Source organism: Motacilla alba, chromosome 3 (genome assembly GCF_015832195.1).
Source record: "Motacilla alba alba isolate MOTALB_02 chromosome 3, Motacilla_alba_V1.0_pri, whole genome shotgun sequence".
Classification (NCBI taxonomy): Eukaryota; Metazoa; Chordata; class Aves; order Passeriformes; family Motacillidae; genus Motacilla; species Motacilla alba.
The window spans coordinates 40,916,544-40,944,524 of record NC_052018.1 but is presented as its reverse complement, the minus strand read 5'-3'; the positions used below and the strand labels follow the sequence as shown (position 1 = coordinate 40,944,524).

The 27,981-nt window shown below is 39.2% G+C and overlaps 1 protein-coding gene across 2 annotated transcripts; it reads left to right on the top strand.

Annotated features, from left to right (window-relative positions):
• The first annotated feature begins 135 nt into the window (after positions 1-135).
• PNISR (PNN interacting serine and arginine rich protein) lies at positions 136-27,767 on the top strand. Of its 2 annotated transcripts, XM_038132629.1 has the most exons (13): positions 176-281; positions 6,433-6,532; positions 13,308-13,426; positions 14,651-14,836; positions 16,618-16,844; positions 18,528-18,714; positions 18,981-19,171; positions 19,781-19,918; positions 20,663-20,762; positions 21,473-21,526; positions 22,808-22,978; positions 24,466-25,567; positions 25,808-27,767. In XM_038132629.1, the coding sequence occupies exons 3-13, from the start codon at positions 13,339-13,341 to the stop codon at positions 25,836-25,838; spliced, it is 2,475 nt and encodes an 824-aa protein (XP_037988557.1). In that variant the 5' UTR covers positions 176-281; positions 6,433-6,532; positions 13,308-13,338; the 3' UTR covers positions 25,839-27,767. The 2 variants fall into 2 exon arrangements, with proteins under 2 accessions (XP_037988556.1, XP_037988557.1); XM_038132628.1 differs by lacking the exon at positions 6,433-6,532 and having other exon boundaries at positions 136-281.
• The last annotated feature ends 214 nt before the right edge of the window (positions 27,768-27,981 follow it).

Genomic DNA, 27,981 nt, shown 5'->3' with positions numbered 1-27,981 from the left:
CCGCCCAGGGGAGCGCCCGCAGCAGGACCGGCGGGGCTGCCCGCAGTAAAGATGGCGGCCGGGGCGAGGGGAACGGGAAGCGCCGCCCGGCCGCCCTCAGCAAAGATGGCGGAGGCAGGCGCCCGTGTATGCCGGGCGAGGGTCAGCACCGTGACGACTTTCACTTCCGGGTGAGCGCCAGCGGGCGCCATATTGTCTTGTCCGTGAAGACGAGGAGTGATAGCGGGGGCAGCGCGGCCGCGGAGCGGCGGCACCGGCGGCGGCAGGAGGCGGGGGAGCGCGTAAGTAGCGGGGCGGGCCGCGCTCGCCAGCGCTCCCGGGGGGCCGGCGGCTGTCGCTGACCCGGTCTTCCCCTTCGCTCCGAGTCGAACCGGGAGGGCGCCGCGCGCCCCGGTGGCGGCGGCGGCAGCTGCTCGCCGGGCGTGAGGAACCGGCGGCGCCGACGGCGGAACCGGCGGCCAGGACGAGAAGGGACGAGCCGAGAGCCGCTCGCCCTCCCCCGCTGCCCGTCCGGGGGGGAGGGCGGCGCTCCGCGCATGCGCGGCGAGGGCGCGGGGGGGCCTGCGGGGACCCCCGGGACGCCCCCGTCCCGCGCCGCCCCCCCCCGGCGGGGGTCCCCGGTGGGGACGGGCCCGGGCCCGGCAGTGCGCATGTCCCGGGGCCGCCCCGCGCCGCTGCCCCGGCGGGGCCGCGAGAGGCCGGTGCCGAGCGCGCGACCTGGCGGGGCCGGCGATCCCGGGATGCTGGGAGCGCGCAGCCGGCCCGGCCGTGCCCGGAGCCGCCGGCTGCCGGGGAGGCAGCGCCCGTGGTTCCGCGGGGCGCAGTGTCTGCTTGGTTTAGCCGGTAACCCAGTTAGGGAAGCAACATGTGCGCTGGGATTTGGTAGTTGGCTGTGTCAGCAGCCTGGCTCCTGCGGATGAAATGTATTTGTGGGGCATTTGTGCTGTTTCATGGTTTTCGTGGCCGCTGCTATGGGTTCGTTCCACTGGAGGGCTCCAGAGAACTGAAATTCACCCAGCGGCATTTGTAAGATACCTGAACCAGTAGCTTGGCTAACGCAGGGTGTTTTTAAATGGATTCTCAAACAGATCGTGAGTTTGAAAGCCTTTTTTGCTTTCAGCACTTATCCCTGCAGTTTCTCTGTACCTCATTAGACAGTCCCACAAAGTTGTTGAAGTGAATTTTAATGGAATGTGCTAGGCTTTACGGTTAAGGATGGAGACACAAAAGTGGTCCAAGGGCTGGAACCGCTCTTCTGTGAAGACAGGCAAAGAGAGCTAGGATCGTTCAGCCTGGAATAGAGAAGGCTCCAGGGAGACCTTATTGCGGCCTTTCAGGACCTAAAGGGTATGAAAGGTACTTTCGGATATGAAAAAGATGGTAAAAGGCTTGTTACCGGGGCTCTGGGTGAGGGACAACAGTATTAAACTGAAGTATAGTCTTAGACTGAACATAAGGAAGAATTTTTTTATGATAAGGATGGAGAAGCTGTGGAACAGGTTTCCCAGGGAAGTTGCACGATTGGAAATGTCCAAGATCATGTTGGATGGAACTTTCAGCAGCATCATTTTGTGCAAGATGTTGAACTACATGGTCTTCAAAGGTCCCTTCCAACCCAAACCATTGGATAATTTTATGCTGTACTATCCCAGCCGAAATTTCCTAAATTTCTGTAACATGTGATAATGGAGAGTATTCAGCCACCTTGGTTGTTGTTCATTTCTTCTCGTATAGTTAACACCTGTAAATGTTTTCAAGCAAACAGTTTATTGGAAGGTGTGGGATACAGGAAACAAGGGTTGCCCTAAAGGCTTTGTATTGAAGCAGAGTCAGCCACCTTTCAGACAGGGGGAATGGTGTCTTCAAAGCATCAAGCGTGTCTACCAGCAGACACTATTCTAACATCATTTTCCAAAGACAGGGGTACAAATACCAGTGCAGTCCAGCCAACACCTGTACTGTTGGTAGGAGTAAGAAATCTCTTTTTGGAGTGCAGCTGCACTAAAGATTGCTCTTATGGGGGTGACAGATGCTGTAGCTCCCCTGACTGTAGAACAGAGGGGAACTGAAAGTCTCGGCTTTGTCCGGGCACAAGCTGTTAGGATTGCTGACAGACAAGCTCCTGGTTTTTCATTTGTTTGGTGCAGCAGCAAACCTTGTGTCATCTCTGCTGTCATGCCATTACAAGACTTCCTTTGTCCCATATGACATACAAATTTCTGCTCTGATAAGAATTCTTTCTATACTTTGGGCTCAGAGGTGTTGTAGGGCTTAAGAGTCCACAAATTTAGTACAGTTCCACAGTTTTTTAGTGGTTAACTCACCTTACAAGCTGTAGTGGTAGAGTGGAGTTATAACTGTGTTTGATTCTTAGTGAAGTGCAGGATTATGTAAAGATTCAATGGGAACAGGAGTGTCTAGTCTCACTTATTTTCATGACTGAGGTATGTGGTGATTTTAAGTCTGCTTTTGGTGACAGATAATATTTTGGGTAGGTGTTATTAAAGTGTTCTTGCTTTCATCACTAGCTGATCCCTTATTAATGATAACTGTAGTTATCATTGAGGTTAATATCTGCTCATGACTAGTGAGGAGTAGTTGTTTATTTAGTTATTGTATTTAGTTATTGCCACTATTAATTTTTGTGCAGAGCACGTTCATTGCAGAGGAAGTTGCAGATGGACCATTCACTTCAGAAAAAAAATAGTGCTGTGTTACAGGGCTAATTGAAAATCCTGCATCAGGACTTTCAGTGGAATGATACAGGAAATAAAAAAATCAGATTGGACTTCTTCCCCCCCCTCCCCAACCCAGCACAGGTTTGACTTAAACTGCCTAAGTTATGATAATGTTTCTGTGGTAGTAAATGTTCTAGCAGTGATCTTGTTTTGGTGCTGTATGATAATTAAATCCTGTGTTTCTCTTTATGTCTTAGAAATACAAAAAATAAGTAAATGGTACCTGGATGCCAATATCTGGTCCTTTTGCTCTTTTAAAAAAGAGTTGTGTTCAGCTCAGTGAATATGTGGATGTAAGTTTGAATTGACAGACCTTGGAACCTGTACTGCTGGAGTGACTCCCTGAAGAAGATCCACAGTATTTTTTTTTCCCTTTTAGGTTTTTTTTTTTTTTTTTTAATTTGACCTTTGTTCATGCTGCTTCATCTCGTTAGCATTGTAAATATTAGTCAGACGTACTGATGTGTGAACCAGGTTCTGGAAAACTTCAGGGATACTGAGGAAACTGTTTTCATCAGTTCTTTTTCTGGTTCTGTATTTTGGATCTTGGTTACACATTTGAAAAGCCTCTGTTCTTCAGTCTGAGAGAGAACAGTTCTGATGTTAAAAAATGCAGTGGAACAAATTTTAGTGATACACAAATATAAATGTGCTGGAGGATTTTACATGTTTTTTGACTTGTCATCATGCTAACAGATCCCAGTAGGCACAAAAGTATAGCTTCTGGCTTTCAAGAGGAGAAAAGATGCATAGTATCTGGGCATGAAATACTGGGAACAACTTAGGGTGGTGCCCTAGGTGATGGATAGAAGTCTTTGACCCAGTGAAAGTGTAATGAGTGAACCAGAGTAGTAGGCAAGACAGTTACTGTAACTCTTTCTGATTTATTAAAGCACGCCATAAATATTTGATTTTCTAATCAACAGCTGAGTATAATATAGTAGTAAATATTAATTCTCCCAAGTAAAATTGAAGCTGGTATGTTTTTGTCTGAGTGATTGTATGCATTTGTTCTGACTCTGAGTGAATGTGTCTGCAGCCACTCTCTAGTAACTTGCAGAGTTCGTTCCTATGTGGGTGCATAGGATACAGCACTTTTCCAGACTCCCACACCTTTTTAACTGCAGAAGTGTTATGACTTACCTGAGTCTCCTATGCTAAGACCACAACCTAATGATAATTCTTGTGACACCCTTTCTGCATTAAATTTTTCTTCTTGGTAGGAGGGCTCCTTTGGGTATGCAAGGCTATTTTTCATTTGCATTTCTTTTCAGTTGCACCTCTAATGTACAAATTCTTACAGAAAAATATCTTTTATTCCAGTGTCACAGTCATGGAAGAAGCACTCAGTTTACATTTCCTTCCAGCTGGGAGTACTTTGACATAGGCATCTTTGGAGTTTGTACCGTGTGTGTCCATTATTGACTTTGGATTCCAGCTTGGTTGGATATTGATAATACCATGGATGAGCTGCTCTTTCTAATTCTTTGGGAGAGCTATGTGAACTGTTGGTGTTGTATCCCCGGAGTATTTATCCACTAGTCCTTCCAACCTCTTTGGCGATGTCTTTGCTACCGTAGCTGTGTTGAAGCAATAGCGTAGTGGGAGAAAAGGGATGGGGGAAACAGCTCTGCAGCTTCAACTCTTGGAGGTATTTGGCTTATTCCTGTCTTTCTGCTAACTGCTTTGGTCCTGGTGTGCTGAATGTAGGATTAGGTTTATCCTGCTTGCAACTGAACAATTCCACAGAATTCATCATGGAAACTCATAATGAGCTTTCAGTCACTGTGCTAAAACTTCAGAGAGTCAATACCAGCTACCTTGAATGAAAGGTAAAAGCCTTACATTAGAATAAGGCACCCACATGAAAGATCAAGAAATCAGGCTATTATTTCAAGGAGCTCTGCTCCTGAAACATCTCCATTTTCCTTTAGGTTCACCTTCAGAGCCTAAATCTGTATGAGATAAAGAAACTCTGCCCACAGAGTATGTGATGCTTTTGAGATCCTTCTCAAGATGTATTGTGCATGACTTCTGTAGCCCAGGTTCTACAAAGAGCATCAGAGACTAATGGAGACTAATGTGCCTTTGCGTGTTTCAAAAGCAGTAATTGCAGTTTGTTACAAACCAGGATTCCTACATCTTGGGGTCTTTCCCTTCAACTATGTAGACCTAAATATAGTCAAAAAGTCAACTGTCAGGTCACTTAGAGGATGTGGAACATTGGAACATCTTTCTAGCTTTTTTGGTTGGTTTTGTTTTGGTTTTTTTGGTGTTTTTTTTTTTTTTTTTTTTTTTTTTTTTTTTTTTTTTGTTGGTTTTGTTTTTTGCCAAGATACCATGGAGTGCAAAAGAGTGTGTTGTCTTTAAACCCTGAGGTACAAAGACTAGCTGTGTAGGGATTCTTCAAGTAAGCATGATAGCCTGCTCTTTCAGCTTCCTTGTTTAATTAGATGATGGATATTTCTTTGCTAAATGCCATGCCTGTTTGGAATGCCTGCAAGACAAATCTTTAGTCACCAGAAAAACTCCTGCAGCTGTGTGTTAAAGAGTTCAATTTGCAAGTAAAACTTGTCAGGCCATCTTGTGTCATATATCGACCTGCTCTTCAGGAATGATGAGTAGCATGATCAGAAAAGTGATGCAACAGCCTCCCCTCAGCATCAGAAGGCTCTTGAATTCTGGCTGTGGGCTCTGTAGGTTCCAGAATCCTTAGTTTGCCTGTCCACAGGGTTGAATAAACCACCACCACCAGGGTGTGCCCTGAAGATCAGGTCCAATGATACTGATGTCTGGTGTAGGAATTCTAACCTTGATCTCTTCAGTTCGTGATACAGCAGAAGGTGTGTGCCACTCTCCTTCTAGTGACAGCTTGACTCCTAGGCTGTCTCCTGATTTCCTGGAGTTGAGATAGCCTAGCTTCTAACAAATACTTGGTTTCATATTCCAAAAATAACTTTTTTCCTCATTTGTAAGATATTTCAATTTCTTGGATTTCCTGGCAAGCCATTCAGAACCTCTGTATCTGCTGCAGAAGCTGTTAAGGTGTAAGGTGTTCTGCATGGTTAGGAGGGTGTGTAACATTGATATTAGGAAGAAGCAGATTGCCAGAATGATGGGAGTTACTTAGAAGGAGCAAGAAAGTGTACAAGATGCACTCATGAGGACAGCTTGGTATGGTTAGTTATCTTCCTGATGCTTTTCTGAAGCTGAGCTAACTTCCTAGGTCTCTGTGCTTCTTGTCTTGGACTAGCTGCATGAATTGGAGCAATTCAGTTTATCCATTAGCTGTATTAAATTTTGTTTAGGGACAGATCTTGCTTATCTTTCCAGGGGAAGTTTCTTGATATTTTTCAGTTCTGCTGCAGCCAGTTCCATAAGGCATTTAAGGAGGATAATATCTCCAGGGTGACAAGCAGGCTTTGTCTTTTGACATTTCCAAGACTGAGCCTTGCTCCATAAGTCTCCTCTTTTCTGGTGTTGAGGTCAGAGCACAGTTAGCTCTGCACAAGTGCTGTTGAACTGGTAGTGGATTTTAGGAGTTTGCATCATGAAACTGCCTGGGTAGGGTTGTCCAAGGAACCTGAGTGAGCTCGTTACTGTTCAAGTTCTGTTGGTGGCCTTGCCTAAAAGGTGGCCTCATCTTTGACATGAAGGACCTTTACTAAGCACTGTACCATTGGCAAATTTTCAGGAAACTGTGCTCTGCTTCCTGTTGGTGTGGAAATACGTAATTTGCTTCAGGATAGCTGTGTTTTGTAGGAAGTGCTTGGGGGAGTCTCCCAGAGTTAAAGGTGAGCTTATGAATTATCACTCAAGACTCTTATTTACTGGTAAGTACCTTCTAAATGTGTGCCTTTCAGTGTGTGGTGTGTCTGGACACATCATACAACTATGTTGGAAAATACCTTATTGTGCTAACAAATAGGTTGAAGGAGATGCCTTTTTTCCCTAAAAGAACAGGTTAACATTGAGGTGTAATTTGTAGTTGAGATGCATGTTACAATCAAGGATGGGAGTGGAAAGGTGCCTTTAGAAATATGTTTTTTGTCTTTACACAAAGAAAAGTTAGTTTAAATACAGTGGTAGAGAGTTTGACACCACATTTAAATGTTTCTGAGTGCTGTTGGCTCTCAGAGGTTGATGGTGATCGAGGTAAGTCCTGTCTGTATTGCTGTCTCAGCTTTGTTCATCAGCAGAGGAGCCCTCGCCAGCAGCCCTGTTAAGGGCAGCACATTTTCATGCAAGTAATTCGCTTTAATACAACTTCAGCAGATTCTAGTCCAGCTTCTGAATAGAAATTTAAAAAGAAAAAAATCCCAGATGTGAAAGAACATATTTCAGAACATGTTTGCTTTTAAGAACTCCAGCAGGATTTTCACGTATCACATGAACTTTCCATAATCTGTTAAATACGTATAACTGAAATGAAATGTGAATTGATGGAGTGCTTTGCTCATGTGATTGTGCTTCTGTATAAAACAAAAAGAATCCTGAATTGGCTTCTGTTTCTTCATTGGTAAACAGATTTTTAATAGATTCAGGTTCGTGTTCTGTGATCTGACATCAGGGAACAGCTCTTGAAGCACCAATAAATGTTCTTTTGTTTATTTGTGTGTGTATGCTAGAGAGAGAGAAGGAAAGAAAAAAAGTCTATGTCCAGTTGAATTGGAGGGTAGAACAGCTAAGTAAAAGAACCTTAACCCATCATTGTAAAGGAGGGATAGTATCTGCATTTTCCTTTGTAAGTAGGCGCCTAAAAAATGGATCCATTCTTCGAACCTGTTGCATATACTGGTGTTGTCAGAACCAGTATGTCTTAATGACTGCTCAGTTGAAGTACCCCTCTGTTGCTAAGTGTCTTGCTAACCTTTGAACTGAGTTAATTTGAACTTAGTTAATTTAGTTAATTCATCTCCCTCCCCTCCAACTTCAGTATAAAATAAAGTTTGTTTCACTGTCATTTGGATGCTTTGCTGTATATTTGGCCTTAGGTCACCGGTGGGAAATAGAGCTGTCCATTGTATTAGGTGAAACCTTTCTTTCAGGTGATACTGATTTGGGAACTGGTAAGAAATAAAAACTTGTTTATTATTTGTGTGGCAGCATCCTAAGTTAATTTTGTCAGTGCAGATTTTAGTTAGTAGGAGATGATTTTGAGTCTCTTTTTTCTATTATTAATTACTACTTGTGTCTCAGGTTGTTTCTTGTCATAAACATTAGAACAAGTAGTTCAGTCCAGTTGTTTCAAGCCTTTAAGTTACAGTTTAGTGGGTGAGAGGCATTGTTTGTTGATTTTGGGTTTGTTTCCTCCTCCCCTGCCTTGCTACAGGAGATGAATCCCTTGCAGTAATTTTAAAATTACTGCAAACAGGCTACATTTTCTCCACTGTGTTTTGTGAGTTCTTTGTGAAGTAGTTTGTGCCCTTTTCTGTTTATGGACTCAGGTTCAAAAGTGTTGTTTTGGTAACTCACATCTAGTTTGTTCATTACTGTATGACTTGACTTGATCTGTTTTTGTTTTTGACACCTTTAAAATATCACTAGGAAGGAAATTGTCAGTGATGTCTGACAGGACAATCCTGAGATTCTGTTGAAAAGTCCTTTTGTACTCAGTAAAGTTTCACAAGCAGAATACAAAGTTACATTGCCTTTATGTAAAAAAGAGTAACATCAAATAGCACAAGTGCTTGTTTTAGTTACCTTTTAGAACATGACAGCTGCAAATGAAGAGCTAAAACCAGGTTGGGGTTTGCCTCTGAAACTTAAAAGCAGATGGAATTATTAGACACTGCAATGCTTAGCAAAATAATATTTGAAGACTATGAAGCATTTTTAAATGCCTGTAGCCTCCCTGTGGTAGATAAAAAAAATATATCAAGTACCTTTTTCATGTTTACCTTGTACCAGTTGGTGAAAACTTGGAGAAAATTCAGGAAAAAAAGTGGAGAACTAAAAAGTAGGGGAGTCTGTTTCCCAGAAAATGATGGATGGTGTCCTGCTGTTCCAGGTGACCATAAAGAGAGAGGTGCTACAACTAACCTCTTCTGTTCAGTGGCTCTGAGCCACACAGTTTGTCTTCGATATTAAAAATTTTGAATACATGACCTTCTCTTTTAGCCTGTATATGTTAAGATTACTTCTATAAACATTTTAAGGTGCGAATTTTATTCCTTCCATATCCAATTTGTGTTTCTGTAAAGCAAACATTGCTCAACAAGGAAGATGTGTTGAAATAAATAAAAAATCATTTTGGACAGTTTTCACATCCTATTTGGAAAAGGGTTTCTGCATGTACAGTTGCATAAAAAAAAGTGATGTCATTTCTTAAGTGTTCATGTAGTACATATTTCTGATTAGTAACAAATGTTTTTACTGAATTTGGTAATAAATCTTGAAAGATTTATTACTTGAATACTTGAAAGCCAGCATATTTTATAGCTACCAACCTATGAAAATCAACATTTCTTCAGGAAAACTATAGAAGTACAAATGCAATACAGAATTAAAAACTTTCAATTACAGTTCACAAACTAAAATTAGCTGTTTCAAATGGCAGTGATTTTAAATTAGTTTGTTTGGAGTGGCATAAATTTAATTAATCAAATGTTGAAGTTCTTCAGGATTTTACACTGTTGTTGCTGTCTTGTCATAATGTTGTGCTTCAAAATGGAACCCAGCTCCATGCCTTGGCCTACTGCTTTGCACTTCCCCACCTGATTTCTCTCCCCAGAATAGAAGTAATAAGATGAAATAATCTCTCTAAGGCAAGTTGAAGACTGGGCCGTATTATGTTGCAGATAAGCAGCTCTCAATACTAACAACTAAAACCCAACTGTGCTTTTTATTCTGGCCCTGCAGCCAGCTGGCACTGAGGGAAAGCCTGTGTGACCTTCCAAACTAGACTGGACACCTGTTAGCTGCTTGTGGGGTCCCAGGTCCATGCAACACCTGTGACGTGCTTGGAAGCACCCAGAGGGTGCGAGGTGGCCTGGGTCAGTGCTGTTCTCTAGTGGGGAGGCAGTGGGGTTCTTCAGCACCCCTTCCTGTAGGAGTGTGGACTTGGCCTCGGTGCCCTAGGGCATAACAACTTGCTGATGGGGCAGCCAGGAGGTGAATGAATGCTGCTGCTGTCTGAGGTCACTGCCTGTCTGCTTTATCCCTTGGTCACCACTTCAGATGCCACTTGGTACAGGGCTGCAAGGTAATGAATCTTTCCCACAAGATTTATTTGAATACCCTGTAATATAATAAGGCAGTTATTGTCTTGAGGGCAGGTTTTACTGAGATGTGGAGGCATTTGTTGTCTTAGACCTTATTAATGATCTAAACAAGTGCTTTAGTTTGTTCATAGTGAGGATCAAGGCCTGAGAGTAAAGAAAAAAAAATGGCCAGAATTCTAAGTGTGTGTTTCAATTGAGAAATATATATATAATTGTGTTAGCTGGAACATGTTTAAAAAAATCTGTAATGCTGAAGATTTTAGGACAGAGATAGAACAAGTCCAGTAAAAATAAATCTCATCTAATCCTACCATGTAAAAGCTGTGTGTAGGAGGTTCCAATTTAGTTGCATTTGTAGAAGTGATCTTAATATTGTTACACTTTGATAACAGAAATTGGTATTTAACTGTGTAATTTTTTTTGCATTCAGTTATATGCAAAGTGGTCTTGTTAGTGAAAAAAACCAATCTTTTGCTGAGTTTTAGTGTAATTCCACAAACTTGTTGCAACATACTATATATTGAGGTGAAAAAATGCTACCAGAATTAGTGAAATCCATGTTGATTATTGCCAGTGGGATTTAACAGCTGGAAACAAAGGGAGCAGTACCATGAGGCTGTGCACTGCAGTGGTTTGGGAGTCTCCGCTATCAGGGCAACCCCCAGATGTGTTAGAAAGTCCTCTTTCCAACCCAGCTGTCGAAGAAGGAGTCAGAAATCTTCGGCTGTTGTTCTCAAGGTTGTTTATTAATTGTTATCTAAAACATTTTCTGTCTGGCCTGCCGTCTGATCTGTTCAGCAGGTCAGCCAAAGGCACGCTGCCCGCCCACGAGGCTGGTGTTATCTTTTATACTAAAAACTACGTGTACTGTGTTTACAATTCTCTCCAATAGCTATCACCTATGTTAGACAGTCAGCTTCTATTCTAAACCAATCTGAAAATGCCAACATCACCCAAATCATGGAGGCCAAGAAGAAGAAGGAAGAAGGACAGGGCACGCCCTGACTCCTCCATCTTGGAGCCTCAGACCCCCATGTACAAAGTCCCAAAATTTTTCCCTTCACCCTGTGATCACTACTATTGTGCTATCTAAACTTTTGTGACTTGTAATTCTTCATACAGAGTTGGTAATTTGCTCCATGGGCTAAGATCAAAACCCCATGTGTCTTTGGCTGCATGCCAGGGTCTCAGACGCCCCTGCCAGTGGCTCGGGCCATCCAGGGCACCCAGAGGGGTGTCCTGGGTTCCAACACAGTGGTAGTCTGAAACCCCAATTCTTAAAAATTTTAATATGTAAACAAATTTATTTTGACATTTGACAGAATCTTTATTCCGGAAGGAAAGATGAACGGAGGGAAGGAATAAATATTTACTTACCTTTTTCTTTAGGGTGAAAATAGTATTTGCAGTTATTTCCTCATATCTAGTGTATGAAATATGCGTCTGTGAATAGAGCTAGTTTAAGGGGTCAGCTAAAATGTTGCATTAAGTGCATTAGTAGCCACCCATACACTCAGCTGGTATAAAAAAGTTAATTTCCTAGATACAAATAAAAATGTGAAAAGAAAGAGACAAGAGAAAGGGCGGTGTCTTCACTTATTAAAGGTTTGAATGGCATAAAAGTATTCATGAAATGAGAAAAAGCCTCCACAATTAGTTTGGCAAGAAAAAATAATGAAAATAATAGTATTAGATAGGTTTTGCCCAATACTCCCCCTGTTGCCAAAGTTGATCTGGTCTTGTTTAAAGCCCCCCCCCCCCCCCCCCCCCCAAATGCAGCTGAATGTTTCAGAGCCACAGGTGTAATTTTTGTACAGTGTCGACAGTAAGTAGTCTCAAAACAAAGGTGATCTACAGTTTTTCAGATAAGGGATTTCATTCAACAGAAGTATGCAAAATACAAGTTTGTGTTCATCTCTGCATGGCCCAGTGCCCCTGATGTTGAGTGCAGCTCTTTGTGTGGTGCACTTTTGCAGAGTGATGCTCTCTGCCTGTGCAGTCACGCAGTCCCTTGTGTGAGAGGGTGAGCACAAGATGCCTTTGCGAGCAGGTTCCACTCCAGTGGCTTTGTCCGTGTGCCGAGAGTGGGCTCTGTCTGTGGGGTGTGTGTGTCCTGCTCCCTCAGAGCCACTGGGGCTGCCCCTGGCTGGCCACCCAAGTGGCACTGGCTGCTTTGAACTGGTTTGCTCTGAAGCAGAGAGGCTCTATTCATCTATTCTGTGTTGCACTTGGCTGTGAGCTGCAAGTGGGTCCTGTATGCTGCTCCTGTGACCTCAGGGAATGAATTTTTCTTTCTTTTAAGTTGGAGTGTTTGAAACAACCTACATGCTTGATGTTTTAACAGTGTAAACTCAAGGATTGTATGTTAAATTCCATGAGGATATATTCATTGAGCGGAGAGCCTGTTGAGAAGTTCTTTAACAGTTGGGTAGGGCAAAGAGGGTCACACTGTGCCTAGTCTTTGTCTTTAGAGAAGCCATTTGGAGCAGAAGCTGTTTGGAGCAATGCAGGTGGCTGCTCTCAGGTATTCCATGTGTAGCAGGTTAGGTGTGTGCTGGAGATACAAATGACTGGAAGGAACTGGTGTGCCATTGCGGGCACACCTGCCTGGACTGCTGTGCCTCATCAAATTCACACTGAGCTGGCCTTGGAGCTTCATTGCAAGCAGGCTTGGAGCTCTGCTGCTGCCATCTGGAGCTAGGGCTGCTGCTGCCTGCTCAGTGAGGGTATATATGGCACAGCAAAAATTGTTTCTTATGATTTTAACGGACAGTGTGGTAATTGTGTGGTCATATTTATTTTTCCTTCTCAGATTTGAAGGTATATATTTAGAAGTTAAAATGACTCTGTACAATGCATAACATGCATGCGGGCACTGTCTTGTACCTGTGCAGTTCTCCTGTGCAATCATTAACAATGTGTTTTACCATTTGGTGACTTTTGTCTTGCTTAACAGCCTTGCATGACACTTGTTTGGAGAAATACACATCTTTTTCCTAAGAAGCAGGCAAAGATACCAATCATGCCTTTTATATTTTGACTTGCTTGAAATTGCATTTATTGCCAGTTGAGATCTTGTCGTACAAACTTGTCATATCTCTCCTTGAACATCATTTGGTAGTTAATTTCTTTGTGAAAATACAGAGAAGGCATACTAGACTCCTGAAATCTTACAGTAATATTTCAGATATTACTCCAAAGGATGAACCATTTCCTCCAGCTTAAAATATTAAGCCAGCATTGCTTCAGCTTGCTTTGCAAGGCTTAACTATAGCTGCAGTTATGTAAGTTTCAGTTATGTGATATTTCATGGGCATCTATTTAAACATACAACTATTATTTTTAGTTGAAATATAGACTATATAAAGACTTAAAAGATGTGGGATCAAGGTGGACAACCTTGGCAGCAATGGCCTTTGAACCAACAGCAGTGGATGCAGTCATTTCAGCACCAGCAAGATCCAAGTAAGTATATAGAAAGCTTTGTGGATTAATTCTTTCAATGTGTTGTCATTTAAATTTTTGAATCTTCGTAACAGAGTATGACTCATAGTTGCCTTTGTAGCTGCTCTCAAGATAAAACATTTATGATGCTTTTCTGAACTAGAAAACCTAGAAAACATACCAAGTTTCCAAATGTTTTCACATAGTTAATATATAATACGCAAATACAAGCAAGAAACCTGAGTTATCCTACAAAATTTACCAGCATTTTACCAGTCATACAGATCAACATTTAGACCGCTACTACTAGATATGAATCCATTCTTTAGCCAAGCTAAATCCTTTGTTTAAGAGAATCTGCTTTTTATTCAATACCTGTGTGGCAGCAGTATTAATGCAGATTATATATACAGAGGAAAAACTCACTGGAAGACCAATACAGTTCTTGATTTAGGTTACAGCAGTGATAATAATGATCTCTCGTTTGAATTTTTTTCCCCCACCAAAACCACCAAGTTCTTTAAAGAGTAGAACATAATATACCTTAAATTGAGAATGAGGTGGCTACAATTCAAAATATCAAAAGAAATAGAGAAATGGATGAATGTGCAGGTGTGTATTTAATACGAAGGCAATGGGATCAGGCACACAGGTTTTGCTGTCACATTAATTTCTGTTAAATTCACTGAAGGGTTTTCCTAATTTGATAATAGGCAGAAGACATACTAGTGTTCTTATCTGAGAGTGCAGTTTATTTATTTACTGATAGGAATGGCAGTAATGAAAAAAAAAATACGGGAGAGATAACTGAAACATAATATCTGCAAGGATTATATGAAGAGGGTACATTGAAGAATAATTTTCCAACAATGTATCTTTTTTACTCTCAAATCTCCATTAATTTATAATATAAGGATATGTATATTAATTTCTGATGTCAAAATTAGCTCACATATGAAAAAAGTGCATTACTACCACCCATTCAATGCTAATGTGAATGTTAAATAATCTGCCTTGTGACATTTTGAACATATGCAGAGAAACTGTACTTCAGCAAGTCTGTACACTGACATTTGCTTTGTTTCTTTTACTGTACACTGTGAATAAGTTTAAATGGTGCTCACAGTGCTTGCTGAAGGTAAATGTTGCCCATTTATCTTGAGCAATAAGACATGTAATTGAGAAACAGTGTTAAACTTCAGATGTGTGAGTTCTAACCTTTTTAACTTCCTCTGTTTATTTTAGGCCAGATTGACTGGGCTGCATTAGCTCAAGCATGGATTGCTCAGCGAGAAGCCTCAGGGCAACAGAATGTAGTGGAACAACAAGGAATGATGCCAAACGGACAGGATATGTCAGGAATAGAGTCTGGTCCAAACAACCATAATAACTTTCAGGGGGATCCCAATTTCAACAGAATGTGGCAGCCAGGTTTGTTTCCCTTCCTGTTCATTCCCTTTTTTCATGTTTCTTCATTTTATTCTTGTCAGACTTTTTTTGATGTGAACATGCCCTGTCCCTCAGGCTTCAAAATGCAAAACTACCAGTTGGCTTATTAATCACAGCTCCTAGAGAGTTACTATTGCCTCTCCTGTAGTGTAATACCTGCTTCTGGCATGATCTTGACATGTAGAATGGGTTCACAGTATAACTGATGCTGGCTTTAGATGTCATAAGATCTTTAAAAAGGAAGATCAGTGAAATTCTGTGTGAAAAATATGGTTTTATTGTGTTTCATATACTTAGGATTTACCCTTTTTAACTTAGGTGTCTGATTGTCAGCATTTTTCAGTCATTGTCAGTTAAAGTTGATTGGACGCTTCTGTTAGTATCTATTGTTTTCTGTATTTTTTACTTCCTCCAAACTTTATTTTTTCCCAAAAATTAATTTTCTTTTTAAAACTTCACAAGATACCACTGGTAATAAGAATGGGATAGAAATGGGTTATTTTCTGCTAAGAATTTTTCTGAAATTGTTTTCTGAAAGCTGGGTTATGACACTATACTATAATGCAATTTGAAGTGTATGAGCAACATAGTAAGCCTATGTCCTAAGTTGTTTTGGGGAAAACTGCACTTCTTACTTGATTCTATTAATGGTTGAAAGAATAACACTCCCAGTTTTCACTGTCACTATCCAAATTTATTCAAATGCAACATTTAATATAAGTAGACTTAATGTGTTATTGGTAGCTCTTATATGTGCATAATAAAAGGGAGGTAGCCATCAGGTTTCACCTACCTGCACTGGGCTACAAGTTATTGTAGGCACATGTAAGAATTTTTAACTTTTCTATGTGGCAGGGTGTATTCTAGCTGTATTTCTGTACAGTAAGTAGAAATTTTCACAGAAATAGAAAAGCTATAATAACGCTTTTTAGTTGCTACAGTAATAGATCCAATTATGATTCAGATGGGAAGGACTGTAAAAATTAGAAAAATGTACTAAAGGACTGGATGCAGGGTAGGAATTAACCTGAGAGGCTAGATACTAGTTCTGTTACTGGTGAGAGTTATAAGGCAGCTCTGTCACGGTCTATGAGTATCTGTATAGTGTACATAATTTTTGTCTTCTTAAGGAGTCAGTCAAAAATTATGGCCACACGAGCTATTAATTCATTCCTTAGACCCTTTTCACTCTGTTAGCCAATTGTAACGTATGTTTGAGGGCTTATAACTATAGCTTATTCTGGAACCTGTGCTAGATATTGGGCAATCCAAGAAATCATCCATTATCAGGACTCAAGTCTTTGGAGCACAGGTTTCAGTGGTTGTGCTGCTTACAGCACCATTTTCTTTCCATAGTAGGTATTTCAAGTCTATTATGTAAAATAGTAAAATAGCTCCTTGCTTTCAAAATTGATATAGAGAAGTAGGAACAGTTTTTTAACAGTTTAAGCAATTTGTAAGTCTTGTGGTGAACTCACTATTATTAGAAATTTATAAAAACAAATTTACAGGATGTCTGTGCCTGTCCAATTGTATCCCCCTACTGCATGTTTCAGTTCAGCTATAGCCATATGTATTTCCTTTGCTTAGCTGAAGAAATTATTGAGACTGTATTATACAGTCTGCAGATTGATGATTCTTGCTTGCTTTATCATCTGTGATGCTTTGAGGAACCTTGTGATAAATACAAGAACACTGAGTGATTGGTGAGTCATATAATTTATACTAACTTGGTATCAAATTGTATTCTAAATCCTAAACAGAATGGGGAATGCCTCACCAACCCCCTCACCCACCTCCAGATCAGCAGTGGATGACTCCAACCCCCCCAGGTCAAATGGAAATTGTTCCTCCATCGGAAGACAGCAACAGTCAGGACAGTGGGGAATTTACTCCTGACAACAGGCATATGTTTAACCAGAACAATCACAACTTTGGGGGACCTCCCGATAACTTTGCAATGGGGCCAGTGAACCAGTTTGACTATCAGGTGAAACATATTTGTTGCTTTAATACTGTAGGCGCGCAGAGTCCCTTCCATGGATGTGTTCCTCTAATATCATCTAGCGGCGACTTTCATTCTTCAGTTCTACAAACATCTACAGAATCTGTTATCTGCTAAGATACATTTTAACCAAACACTTGACAGAAGATACTTTAAAGTTCTCAGTTCTGTTCAGAGGCCAAAGGGTTTTATTTTTCTACAGTATTAATGAGAAATGGCTGTTGTCTGCAATATTAAAATGAATCACTGTGTTCCAGTATATAAATTAACATTATGTAGCTTTGTGTTTAAAAAAACAAAGAGGAGAAGGAAAAAAAAAAAAGAAAGATTTGCTTAAATACGCTAGATAATGTACCACAGGAAACAGTCCTGTATTTGCAGGGAGATAGACTGGATGATCCATTGATCTTTTCCATATCTATCTTATCTATCTACTGTGATTCTTTGAATAAACAATGGTATTTCTAAAAAAAAAAAAAAAAAATCCATATCCACTTTTTTCTTCATTCTGGCTTATAAGTTGTATAGTATAATAAACATATAGGTGCTTTTGTTGCAAACAATCGCAGGGTGCATTGGTCAGACCTTTAAACATGAGAAGTTTTGTATCTTCCCTCTATTTTCAGTATTTTTCTTTCAGAACTGCTGATATAAATGACAAACTAGCTGTTTAAAAACCTACCTCCTGTTCATAAACAAATAGATGGGAAGATGGGCAGAAATTTTTTTTGTTATCTTCTAGGCTGCTTTTTGTCTTCTAGATTATTTTTCCTCTTAAAATTATCTTGTTCAACAGTATTGTTAAATAGGGAACTAATAATTTTCCAATACATGAGTTTGTTATATGTTATAATTGTTGTTTATTGTCATGGGACAAACTCTTAAAATTAGCTTCTCTAAATACTACAGAAAACTTGTTTTGCATTGAATGAGAGAGAGATGCTTAACCTGAAATTGTAGTGGAGAGTGCCTTAGGGCTAGTCACTTAAATACTCAGTGAAATATTTGATACTGTACCCTTTTTCCTGAACACTCTCTTCTTAAATAGTTTCATTTGGCATTTCTGGGCAGTAAATATTAAAATAAAAAACTCCTCATATATGCCTCAAGACTTGTGACTTTTGGGTTGTATACAGATTGCCCAGAACCCAGGATGTGTACTAAAATTGCATATTTTGCATTTAATATTTTAATCAGCCATATTAATATGATCTGTGAAGGATTACTGGAAAGTGCACAGTGCAAAATTCTTATGTTATAAAAGCCAAACTTTAAATTTTTGTTCTCATGCTGTAGTTAAAAGACTGCAAACATAGCTAGACTTTTAAATCTTAGTTTTGTACACTCTTAATTTAACTGCATGCTCTGATGCTAAGCTGGCACATAACTGATGGAGATAGATGGTGATTATAGAGCTTAATGTTTAGCACAATGGGAAAGGAGACTGGTTGAAGCCCTTTCAGGTTTGTTAAGTATCCCTGCTTAAGTCTAAGTTTAGTCATCAAATATTTAAAATAAACTTGTTTTTTGGGGACCACAATAAAAGAGATATCTCAGTAGCATAGAAATCATGGATTCCTACTTGCATGGATTTTTGTAGACCGACTTGCTCACGTGCTGCATTTAGTGTTACCATGTGAAGAAAAATAAACTGCATTACTCTTTCAGCATGGGGCTGCTTTTGGTCCACCTCAAGGTGGATTTCATCCACCTTATTGGCAGCCAGGACCACCAGGGCCACCAGGTCCTCCAGCACCTCCTGCACCTACTCAGAATCGAAGGGAAAGACCCTCATTCAGAGATCGACAGCGTTCACCTATTGCGATGCCTGTGAAGCAGGAGCCTCCCCAGATTGGTACATGTTAACCACTCCTTAATGAAAAAAATCTAAAAGCTGTATTTTATAAAGAATTGCAAAATTTAAAGACCTTTTTCTTTTAAATACAAAGTAAAAGAGCAGGGAAAGAAAAAGCAATTATACGTGTTTTCCCCACAATCAGACGTGGGACTTGTTTTGATGGGGATAGGGGGTTTACTTCTTTGTTTTGGGGGATATTTTTATTCCTTTTTGTGGGGGAAAGGTTTTTTCATCTTGCAAAACTGTAAACCTTGCTTATGTAGATGCTGTGAAGCGTAGAACTCTGCCTGCCTGGATTCGTGAGGGCCTGGAAAAAATGGAAAGAGAAAAACAGAAAAAATTGGAAAAAGAGAGAATGGAGCAGCAACGTTCACAGATGTCTAAAAAAGAGAAAAAGGAAAGTGAGGAGGCTGAAGAAGGGGATGGCCCACGGTTACCTCAGAGAAGTAAATTTGTAAGTATAAGGGCTTGTTTTTTGCTCAGGTTTGTATTTCATGCAAGGTATCAACTTTTTAGTCTCTTCAAAGACTCTCTGTTCCTGGTTACCTCATTGGTTTTGTTGTTTAAAGTAAGGTTATGCTGCTGCTCTGTTGGTAATTACTTGATGTTTTGAAGTTTTTAATGGCTAAGAGTTAGAAGTATATAATTTGATCCGTAATAGCAAAGAAACAAGGATGAAATTGGACTTTTTTTTTTTTTGGTCTCTTTTGGAACATACAGAGCCTTTGAAAGTCAGAATTCCAAATCAGTAGCTGAAAATATTCAGATACCTGTATTTGCTAAACTGAGCTAATTTAGGAAACCTTGCATTGCCTTCATTTTAGCAGTTATCTTTTTTTGTAGTCCAAAGTACATGTGTGGAAGGAAACTGATAACTAAGTATTTTCTTAGCTTGTGTGGGTATGTGTACCTGCATATTTTTTAGGAAGGAAGAAAATAAATGGTTTTATGATAACTTGTAGTACAGATTTCAGTACAAAGTAAATGAAGCTGACAATTAAAAATAGAAACTAAGGAGCTTGATATTTAATTTTTTCCTGAGTGTATGATGCTGTTCTTGTAGGACAGTGATGAGGAAGATGAAGATGCTGAAAACACAGAAGCTGTAAGTGTTGGGAAAATCAGCAGGAGTCCATCCCCAGCTCCTCAAGAGGAGCAAAGTGAACCAGAAATGACAGAAGAAGAAAAGGAATATCAAATGGTATTAATAATGTAGTTCTCACTAAGTATTTCTGTTTATTTGCTCATACTTTTCAGGCATATCAAAGTAAATAACTTTTTCTATGCCTGAGGCTGTGAAGAAATGTGTTCTTGCAAGGAAGTGCTACAACCCTAAATCCTAGATCACCGACAGTTTTACTGTGTCTGCACAACCTTCATACTTGTGAATTCTTGTTAATTAAGGCCCTGAATTCTACTAAGTTTGATGAATATATTTTTGTAGAGCATGTGGCCCAACATGAACAACTTGGAGAACTAGCTACCGCCTCATTTTCTTTTCAATTTTTGTAGAAAATATGTAATAATAAAATGCTGCATAAGTAACCTCTGATGATCTTTACAGGCAGCATACCAGTCAGATAAGTGCTCTTGATTTTTTTGAAAGAATAATCGGAATCAGTCTAAATACATTACTGATTTACATATGCAATGTTATAATCATTTTAGGCATTAAGATCAGTGCCTTGTATAGCTGTGTGCAATACATGCAGACAGAGTTCACAGTCAAAATAGAAACTTCAGAGTTGTGAAATCAGGTCACATTTAAACAGCTTCAATCTTTTTTTGGGTTTTTAGTCATGTCTTTTGATAGAAGTTATTAAATAAAATGTGCAGGAGACAACTTTCATAGTCATCAAAAGAAGTGAAGCTGTATGGATATAATTTGAATGCAGCATTTATTCAAGATGTTTTGGCCTTTAATTGTATATGCAATTTTCTTCAGATGATGCTGACAAAAATGCTGCTGACAGAGATTCTCTTAGATGTCACAAATGAAGAAATCTATTATGTGGCCAAAGATGTTCACCGTAAAGCAACTAAAGGTATGCCGGGTTTGGGAGGGTTTTTTTCTTTTTAGTTTCTTCTGCGAAAATTCTGTATTTGCATGTCTTTAGAACATTTAACCTCCATAGTTCTCCCTCAAGAACAATTCCAGTATAATGCATCCAGCTTGGTAGAGTTCAAATCCAGTAATCATGTACTGTTGTCCTGTGCAGTGTATTGTGAGTTACTTGAGTTATTCCATTTTTTTTCATACAATTCATTTCAGTTAAAATGGTACCTGTGTGTCAATGGCTCTTGATTTGTAGCTGTTCCTTACTACTATCATCTTTATCTCAAAGCTGTTCAGAAGTGAAAAGAGATGAACTTTGAGTCCTCCATTAGTAATTAATTTGCTTTCGCTATTAACATGTATTATACTTACAGAACAGATTATTTTAACATAACAGAGTTTATCTAAGTATGTAACTACTGAAGTTGAAAATTATGTGCAGATGCTGTAACTTGGAAAGTGATTTATGAGTATATATTTGGGTTTTTTTCTGTTCACTGTTAATTTGCAGTTAAATTCTAAATCTTCATGGTCAGAAAATCTAGAAGTGGTTTTAAATGGATGATGCGTTTTTAATGTTTCTTCTCTCCCTCCAAAGAACAGCAATAGTAGTAGATTTAACAATACCATAGACTCATGACTATGAAATCGTGGCTATTTGTGTTAACATGTTGTTCCTGTTGTTGATGTGATACAAAGCTCCTGCAAAACAGCTGGCACAGTCCAGTGCACTGGCTTCCCTCACTGGACTCGGTAAGTATGTTCCTTATTTTTGAGAGGGCTTAAAGGGGGAGTTTCACTTTTGCCTTGCATTTCTAGAAATTGCATTTTGAAACTAGATTTTAATTGCCTGGGAGTACGGGTCACTTTCTGATAACTTTATCATTATCAGCACCTTTGTTTGTTCCACAGGTGGTCCTACTCATATATAAGTGGGATAGTTGCTGGAGTAAAGGACTAGGCAGTGTGATTTAATGAATCTTGCCTTAATTTTGAAAATTCGTAAAAAATTTTAGACAAACTTTCTTGTCAAAGTATTATAGTTTCAGAAGCACACTGCAGCCTTCAAAGAAAGGAATACTATTTCATACTTTTCTTCTGTTTTGATCCATATGAACCAGAAGGGAAAGTTGATAGAAGAGTAATGTGAAAGTCTATAAATAAAAATATTATAATCTTTGTAATTATTATTTTATTGAGAAGCTACATAAACACAAAGGCTCCCATATCATATACTGCCAGAAACAACACAGGAAAGAGAGATTGAAATTCCAGCTTGAGACACAACTGCAAGAGATTTCTCTCAACATGACTTTTATCATCTAAAATGTTCTACAGCAGTGTCAGTGATCAATTATGTATTCATTACATGGAATATTAGTGAATTAGATTGAATGTTATCATCACAAGTATTCATGTTTCAAAACTAACTCAGTAAAGATCCTAAGGACCTCATACTGAAAGAAATCCATGTCAGATGTTTAAACTGACTTTATCCTTATCAGTCCAGTACTTAAATATCTCTGGGGGAGAAGAAAGTCTGTTTCTATTCCATCTCCATACCTGTCAAAGTGCAGTGTTTTCTAAATCATATGGAAAAAAATTGATATGGCATTCAGAATTTCTGTAGCCTTGGACTACGGAGGCAGCTGAAGTCATTTCAGAGATGTCTTCTGGGAGAGATCCCAGGCGTTTTCTGTCCCGTTGCTGATACAGAGACAGGCACTGTTACAGTCTCCACAGGGAGTTTTTTTGCTTTTCCATACAATAGAAAAAAGTACCATGGTCACAGTGGTTGCTTGCTGAAAATAAACAAGCTGTTCCAGAAGGAGTAGAAGCAGACAGTGACCATCAATGCAGATACGGGGGCCTTGAACACACTGGCAAACAGCACTGGCACTTACCAGAATAAAGTGACTTCTTCAGAGACGAGGAAGTGAAGGAAGGGCAATGTTACTCTCCTCTTTGCCTCACAGAAGTATTAAAAACAAAGCTTAATCTTTCCTCGTGATAGACTGGACTTTATGCACGCAGGTGGACTGGGTGGTTATGGATCAGGAGACAGTGAAGATGAGAGGAGTGACAGAGGCTCTGAATCATCTGATACTGATGATGAGGAATTACGACACAGAATAAGGCAAAAACAGGAAGCATTTTGGAGAAAAGAGAGAGAACAGCAACTACTACTAGAAAAACAGCTAGAAGGTAAACCATACAATGTCTTCTTACTGTGCCACTGTATATGGAGTTTACTACTTAGTGTATGTAAATTGATGGCAAAGAAACACATTTTAAGCAAAAAAATTATGAAACTAAATTTATTAATAATGTTTTTTAAATTAAAATTAAAAAACACAGAACCCTGTGATTTACTTCTCTGTACAAGGTAAAGTCTGTCCTTTAGTACAAGTAATGTAGGCCAAAATGGTAGCACAGTCACCTCCCAGTGCTGAAGAGCTGTCTAAAGATAGATGCAATATTAAGAAGTCATGAACCAAGTTCACAGGCTGGAGAAAAAAGTGCTATTATGATAGAACTTCAAATTGATGGCTTCCTCCTTTAACTTTTTATTTAAAAGCCTGAAAATAAGACATATGGAGCCCTTAATGAAAGGCTGGACTAGCTAAACTTTTTGTTTTCTTAATAGTCCTGCCTCTCTTTGAGTGTTTGAAGATGTATGCATAAAAGCATAGCCATATGGAGAGTGTCTGAGTGGTGGCCTGTGACCTCTGTCTTCCTAGTGCAGGAAGGCAGATGTCAGTGTGGAGACATCTCCATGGGACTATTTGCAGAAATACAAAACTAGGCTGTAAAGCGGCTGATTCTATACATCCAAAATACTGAAGAATACTAGAGCAGAGTCTCATTTGTAGCAGTGTTTTGGAAAGGCAGAAGATTTCTAATGGACAATACAGTATCTTCTAATGGATACTGGCTTCGGCCTGTATTGCCTAATAACTTGGGGACCAGTTGGAATTGTTTTCTAGGTTAAATCTGATTAGCTGCCATTTGGACCACTCTGGGTTTCTGGATGCAGTTTTATTCCCTAAATTAATTCAGGAAATGATGGCCCACATCAAAAGGCCAGTTTTAGGCAAAAAATATATGTCAGTTATTTTTTTCTGGATTCAGTTTAAAATGGAGAGATAAAGTTGGCAGTGATGCAAAGAATCCTAGATTGCATAAAAATCATTTTTATTTTGGAAACCGCTGAGGAACGCTCTGAGGGTCTCACTATGCGAGAAATACAGCTTCTTCAGACCAGACAGTAATCCTCAAACCCAGATGAATGGGTCTCAAAGAAAGGCAGGAAGCATCAGTACTTCCTGCTGTACTGATGAGGAGTCTTGTAGGAAGCAGAAAGGGAGAATCAGGTGTGCAGAAAGGTTGCAAAAGGTTAAAAAGTCTTTTGTGTAGATCAGTTTGGGAGTTCTGGTGTTCCAGGATATTTGTTTGAGAACTCCATCTTAAACCATTAAAATGACTGGGCTCTACTTCTTCTAAACCAAGAGAACAACTTTTTCTAGAATTTATAAGAGAGTGGTTTGCTAAGTAGTTGGCATAGTGGCAGTGTTTTAATTATAAGTATTATGAGACGTGCTTGGAAACTTGGTTTTGTCAATGTAATGGTGTGGAAATTACTGACATACTGCTCTCAACACATTTTGTTTTCTGTGTACTTATTTTTTCAGAAGAGAAGCTACAAAATGAAAAAGTTTCAAAAGAGATGAATGAATTTATCAACAAAGAACAGAATAGTAACTTAGCATCACAGGAGGCAAAAGAAATTGAAGCAGATATGGTTCATGAAAAGAAGAGATCTCCAAATGCAATTGCACCTGATGTAGAACTCAAGAAAGAGGGTAAAGAGAGGACAGGAAGGAGTGGGTCAAGAAGCTCTAGCAGTGGTAGCAGCAGCAGCAATAGCAGGAGCAGCAGCAGTAGCAGCACAGTATCCAGTTCATCGTATAGCACTAGCTCAGGTAGTAGTCGCAGCACTTCACGTTCTTCCTCTCCCAAAAGGAAGAAGAGACACAGTCGCAGTAGGACACCGTCACATAAAGTTAGGCGCAGTAGAAGCAGGAGTTACTCCCACAGAAACAGGAGAGAGAGGAGTAGGAGCAGGGAGAAAATAAGGGAAAGGAGAAGATCTAGTAGAAATCACAGTGCTGAAAGGGGGGAGAGGCGGAGAAATCGGAGTCCTTCAAGAGAGAGAAGCTGGGATAGACGTAGAAGCGGCAGCCGCTCAAGAGACCGGCGAGCCAACCGTGCAAGCCGCAGCAGGAGCAGGGACAGACGTAAAGCCGAAGACCAGCGTAGAAGCCCTACTGGAAATAGGCACAAACATAAAAGTGAGGGTAAAGATCAAGAAAGGAAGAAGGAGCAGGGTGGAGGTGTAGATAAAGACAAAAAAAAGAACAGAGAAAGGGAGAGAGATCAGGAAAAAAGAAAAGATAAGCCCAAAAAAGAGGAAAAAGAAAGTAAGGCTGGCAATCATGATGACAGTAGATTAAAGAGGAAAAGAGACAGCGAAAGAACTTTCTCTCGCAGTGATTCGATATGTGTGAAAATAATAAGACAGGATTCCAGACAAGAAAGCAAAAAAATTACTACCAAAGATAGCAAAAAGCGATCAGGCTCTGAATCTAGTGCAAGGAGTAGTTCTGAATCACCAGGAAGCAGTAAAGAAAAGAAGGCTAAGAAATCGAAGCATATTCGGTCATGCTCCATGGAGAAATCTCAAAGGTCTGGTAAGAAGGCAAGCCGCAAACACAAGTCTAAGTCACGATCAAGGTAGTATACTTTTTAAGTATTTTGTCTGACTTTTAAAAAGTTTTTTTATATTCGTCTTCATGTGTACGGCATATGAACATTTTTAATAAAGTATGGTATTTATTAAACTTTTTGTCTTAGGCAAAAGTAACTTTGGAAAATCTTTTAAAACTATTAATTACTAAGCCTAAAGTGTGTGTGGGTTTGGGGGTCTTTTATTTTTTCCAATTAACTTTTTCCTCCTTTTCCTTTATTTTTCAGATCAACAACTCCTCTTCGTCGTAAACGCTGAGGAATTTATGGCACCAGTGCTATGATGTTTAAAAATTCCATGAGTTATAAAAGGCTTGTCTCATTATAGAGGCACATTGTGGCTATGTAGGTGAAACCAGAATCCTTTTTTTTATTTGTAAATAGGTGTATTTTTTCCAAATGCTGCTCAGAATAATAGGATTTCTTTGTATTACATTTTTTCAAGAACGGTAGTGCTTATTAAGACTATAAAACAGGCCATTCTCTTTCAGCTGTAATGTTCTTAAAATTACTATTGAATGTACTGTGATGTCAATAAAGCTCTTTAGTTCCTTTTTTTGTTTAAAATTCTTGCACCTGAATTTTGTGGTGAATGGTAGAAAGTACTTAAAAAAAAAAGAAAAAGGCAGCTTTTTTGGTATAACAGATTTTTAAAGTACTTGAAAAAGATTTAACGTGAAACACTTGTAATCCATGGACATGATAAGATTTCTTTATTGGGGGTGTGGAAGAACAGAGAAAAGACATCTTATTTTTCTTTACATATGTGTAATAGATTTTTAATAGCCCTTTTTTTTTTTTTTTTTTTTTTTTTTTTGGTCTAGCTGGTACTATATGCTGTGTGTGTAAAATATGGGTCACTGTAATACAAGCTATACTTAAACAGACTGAACCCCATTAGGAATATGTGCGATTAACTGATCTCATGTGGCAGTGTTAAGCTCTGGAACTATATTCCTCACCCAGTTTTCAGAGAGATCTTTGGATGTTCAGGGATATTATACACATCTCAGAATTTTAGGTGTTTTTATGGAGCATGTTTATAAACATCACTCAGTACACATTGGAAAACTGACAATAAGTTAAGTTTACATTTTGGCACTTGCATTACAAGCTTAGTGAATATTAAAGCTGGTTCTTAGTGACACATGAATTATGACTCATGTAAAGCTGATACATTGATGTATTAGCAATGCCATTAAATTTTTGATTTTAATATTACCATAAAGTGAAAGAGGTCATTGATTACCTACTTGAGGAAATTGACTATTGCTATTAGAAACAAGGGTGTGAAGTTAAAAAACAAACCAACAATACCCAACTCTAGGCCAGTGACTGTTACAGAAGAACGTAAATTCAGGGAGAGATCCGTGCCTAAAAGGTCTGGTATTTTCACCAGTTGTGAAAAAGGTAAAAGGCTTAACATTGAAATAAGTTGTCTTTGATTGGCTCTATCTTCTAAGAATAAATGGTACTAGTACAGGCAACTTGGAAAGCATGTCTTCATGAAGAGATGAATCCATTTGACTAAATAAAATTCAGCTATGCAGCTTTTTTCCACTGTAATTTTTTTCATAAATAAGATGCAGAAATAAACTGCTTCAGGGCAAAGAAATACATTTTAACTGTGTGTTTAATAAGCAAGCTAATTGTTAGTGAATACATGCATGTTTGTCAAAACACAGATAAATAATCAGTTATAAATTATAACACCCTCCTCAATTCTATCTTTCACATAGAATAAGCAGTCATATTTATTAGCAAAATAAGGCATAATTTACAACACACAACTTTTACTTGCATTGGTAGGAATATAAATAATGATGTATTGATCCAATCTCACTACACTCTTGGCTCTGGGTAAGAGTGAGGAATTTTTGGAAAGTAAGTAGCATAACAGTTCAGATGTCCTAGAAGGATGTCTTGTGACAGACAGAAAGAAACTAGAAATAAGCTTAAGAAAAGCTGTTGAGGAATACAGTTTCCAGGATGCATTGAATTTGATTTTCAGTTCAGATTTTATATTCTCTGTCTAATAATAAAAAAGATTGTGTATGAAAAGCTTTATATACTCTGCCAACAACTGGAATTCTGTCACTTCCTGTAAATATGAAAATTATTTTTTTGACACAAATGCACTTCTATGGGTAGTGACTGTATGCCAATAAAAAGAGCATACGATCTCTGTATTTAACTGTTTCAGAAATTTTACTATAACGGCCTGCTCATCACTCAGTAATTAAATACACGTCGGTACTCTTGTCAGCATCACATACATTGAACTTTTTTGGGCTTTGGAAACTCCCCTTAGGAATGTCTTTCACCAGAAAAGGCTAAAATAACAACCGCTCTTTTAATTCCATACATCTGAAGTTATCCCAAAATGTGCAAATACATACAAA

Coding starts and splice junctions, on each gene's coding strand:
- PNISR (XM_038132628.1), top strand. CDS start 13,339: ATGTGGGATCAAGGTGGACAACCTTGGCAGCAATGGCCTTTGAACCAA. Junction 22,979..24,465: donor ACTAGAAAAACAGCTAGAAG/GTAAACCATACA, acceptor TTATTTTTTCAG/AAGAGAAGCTACAAAATGAA. Junction 25,568..25,807: donor AAGTCTAAGTCACGATCAAG/GTAGTATACTTT, acceptor TTTATTTTTCAG/ATCAACAACTCCTCTTCGTC.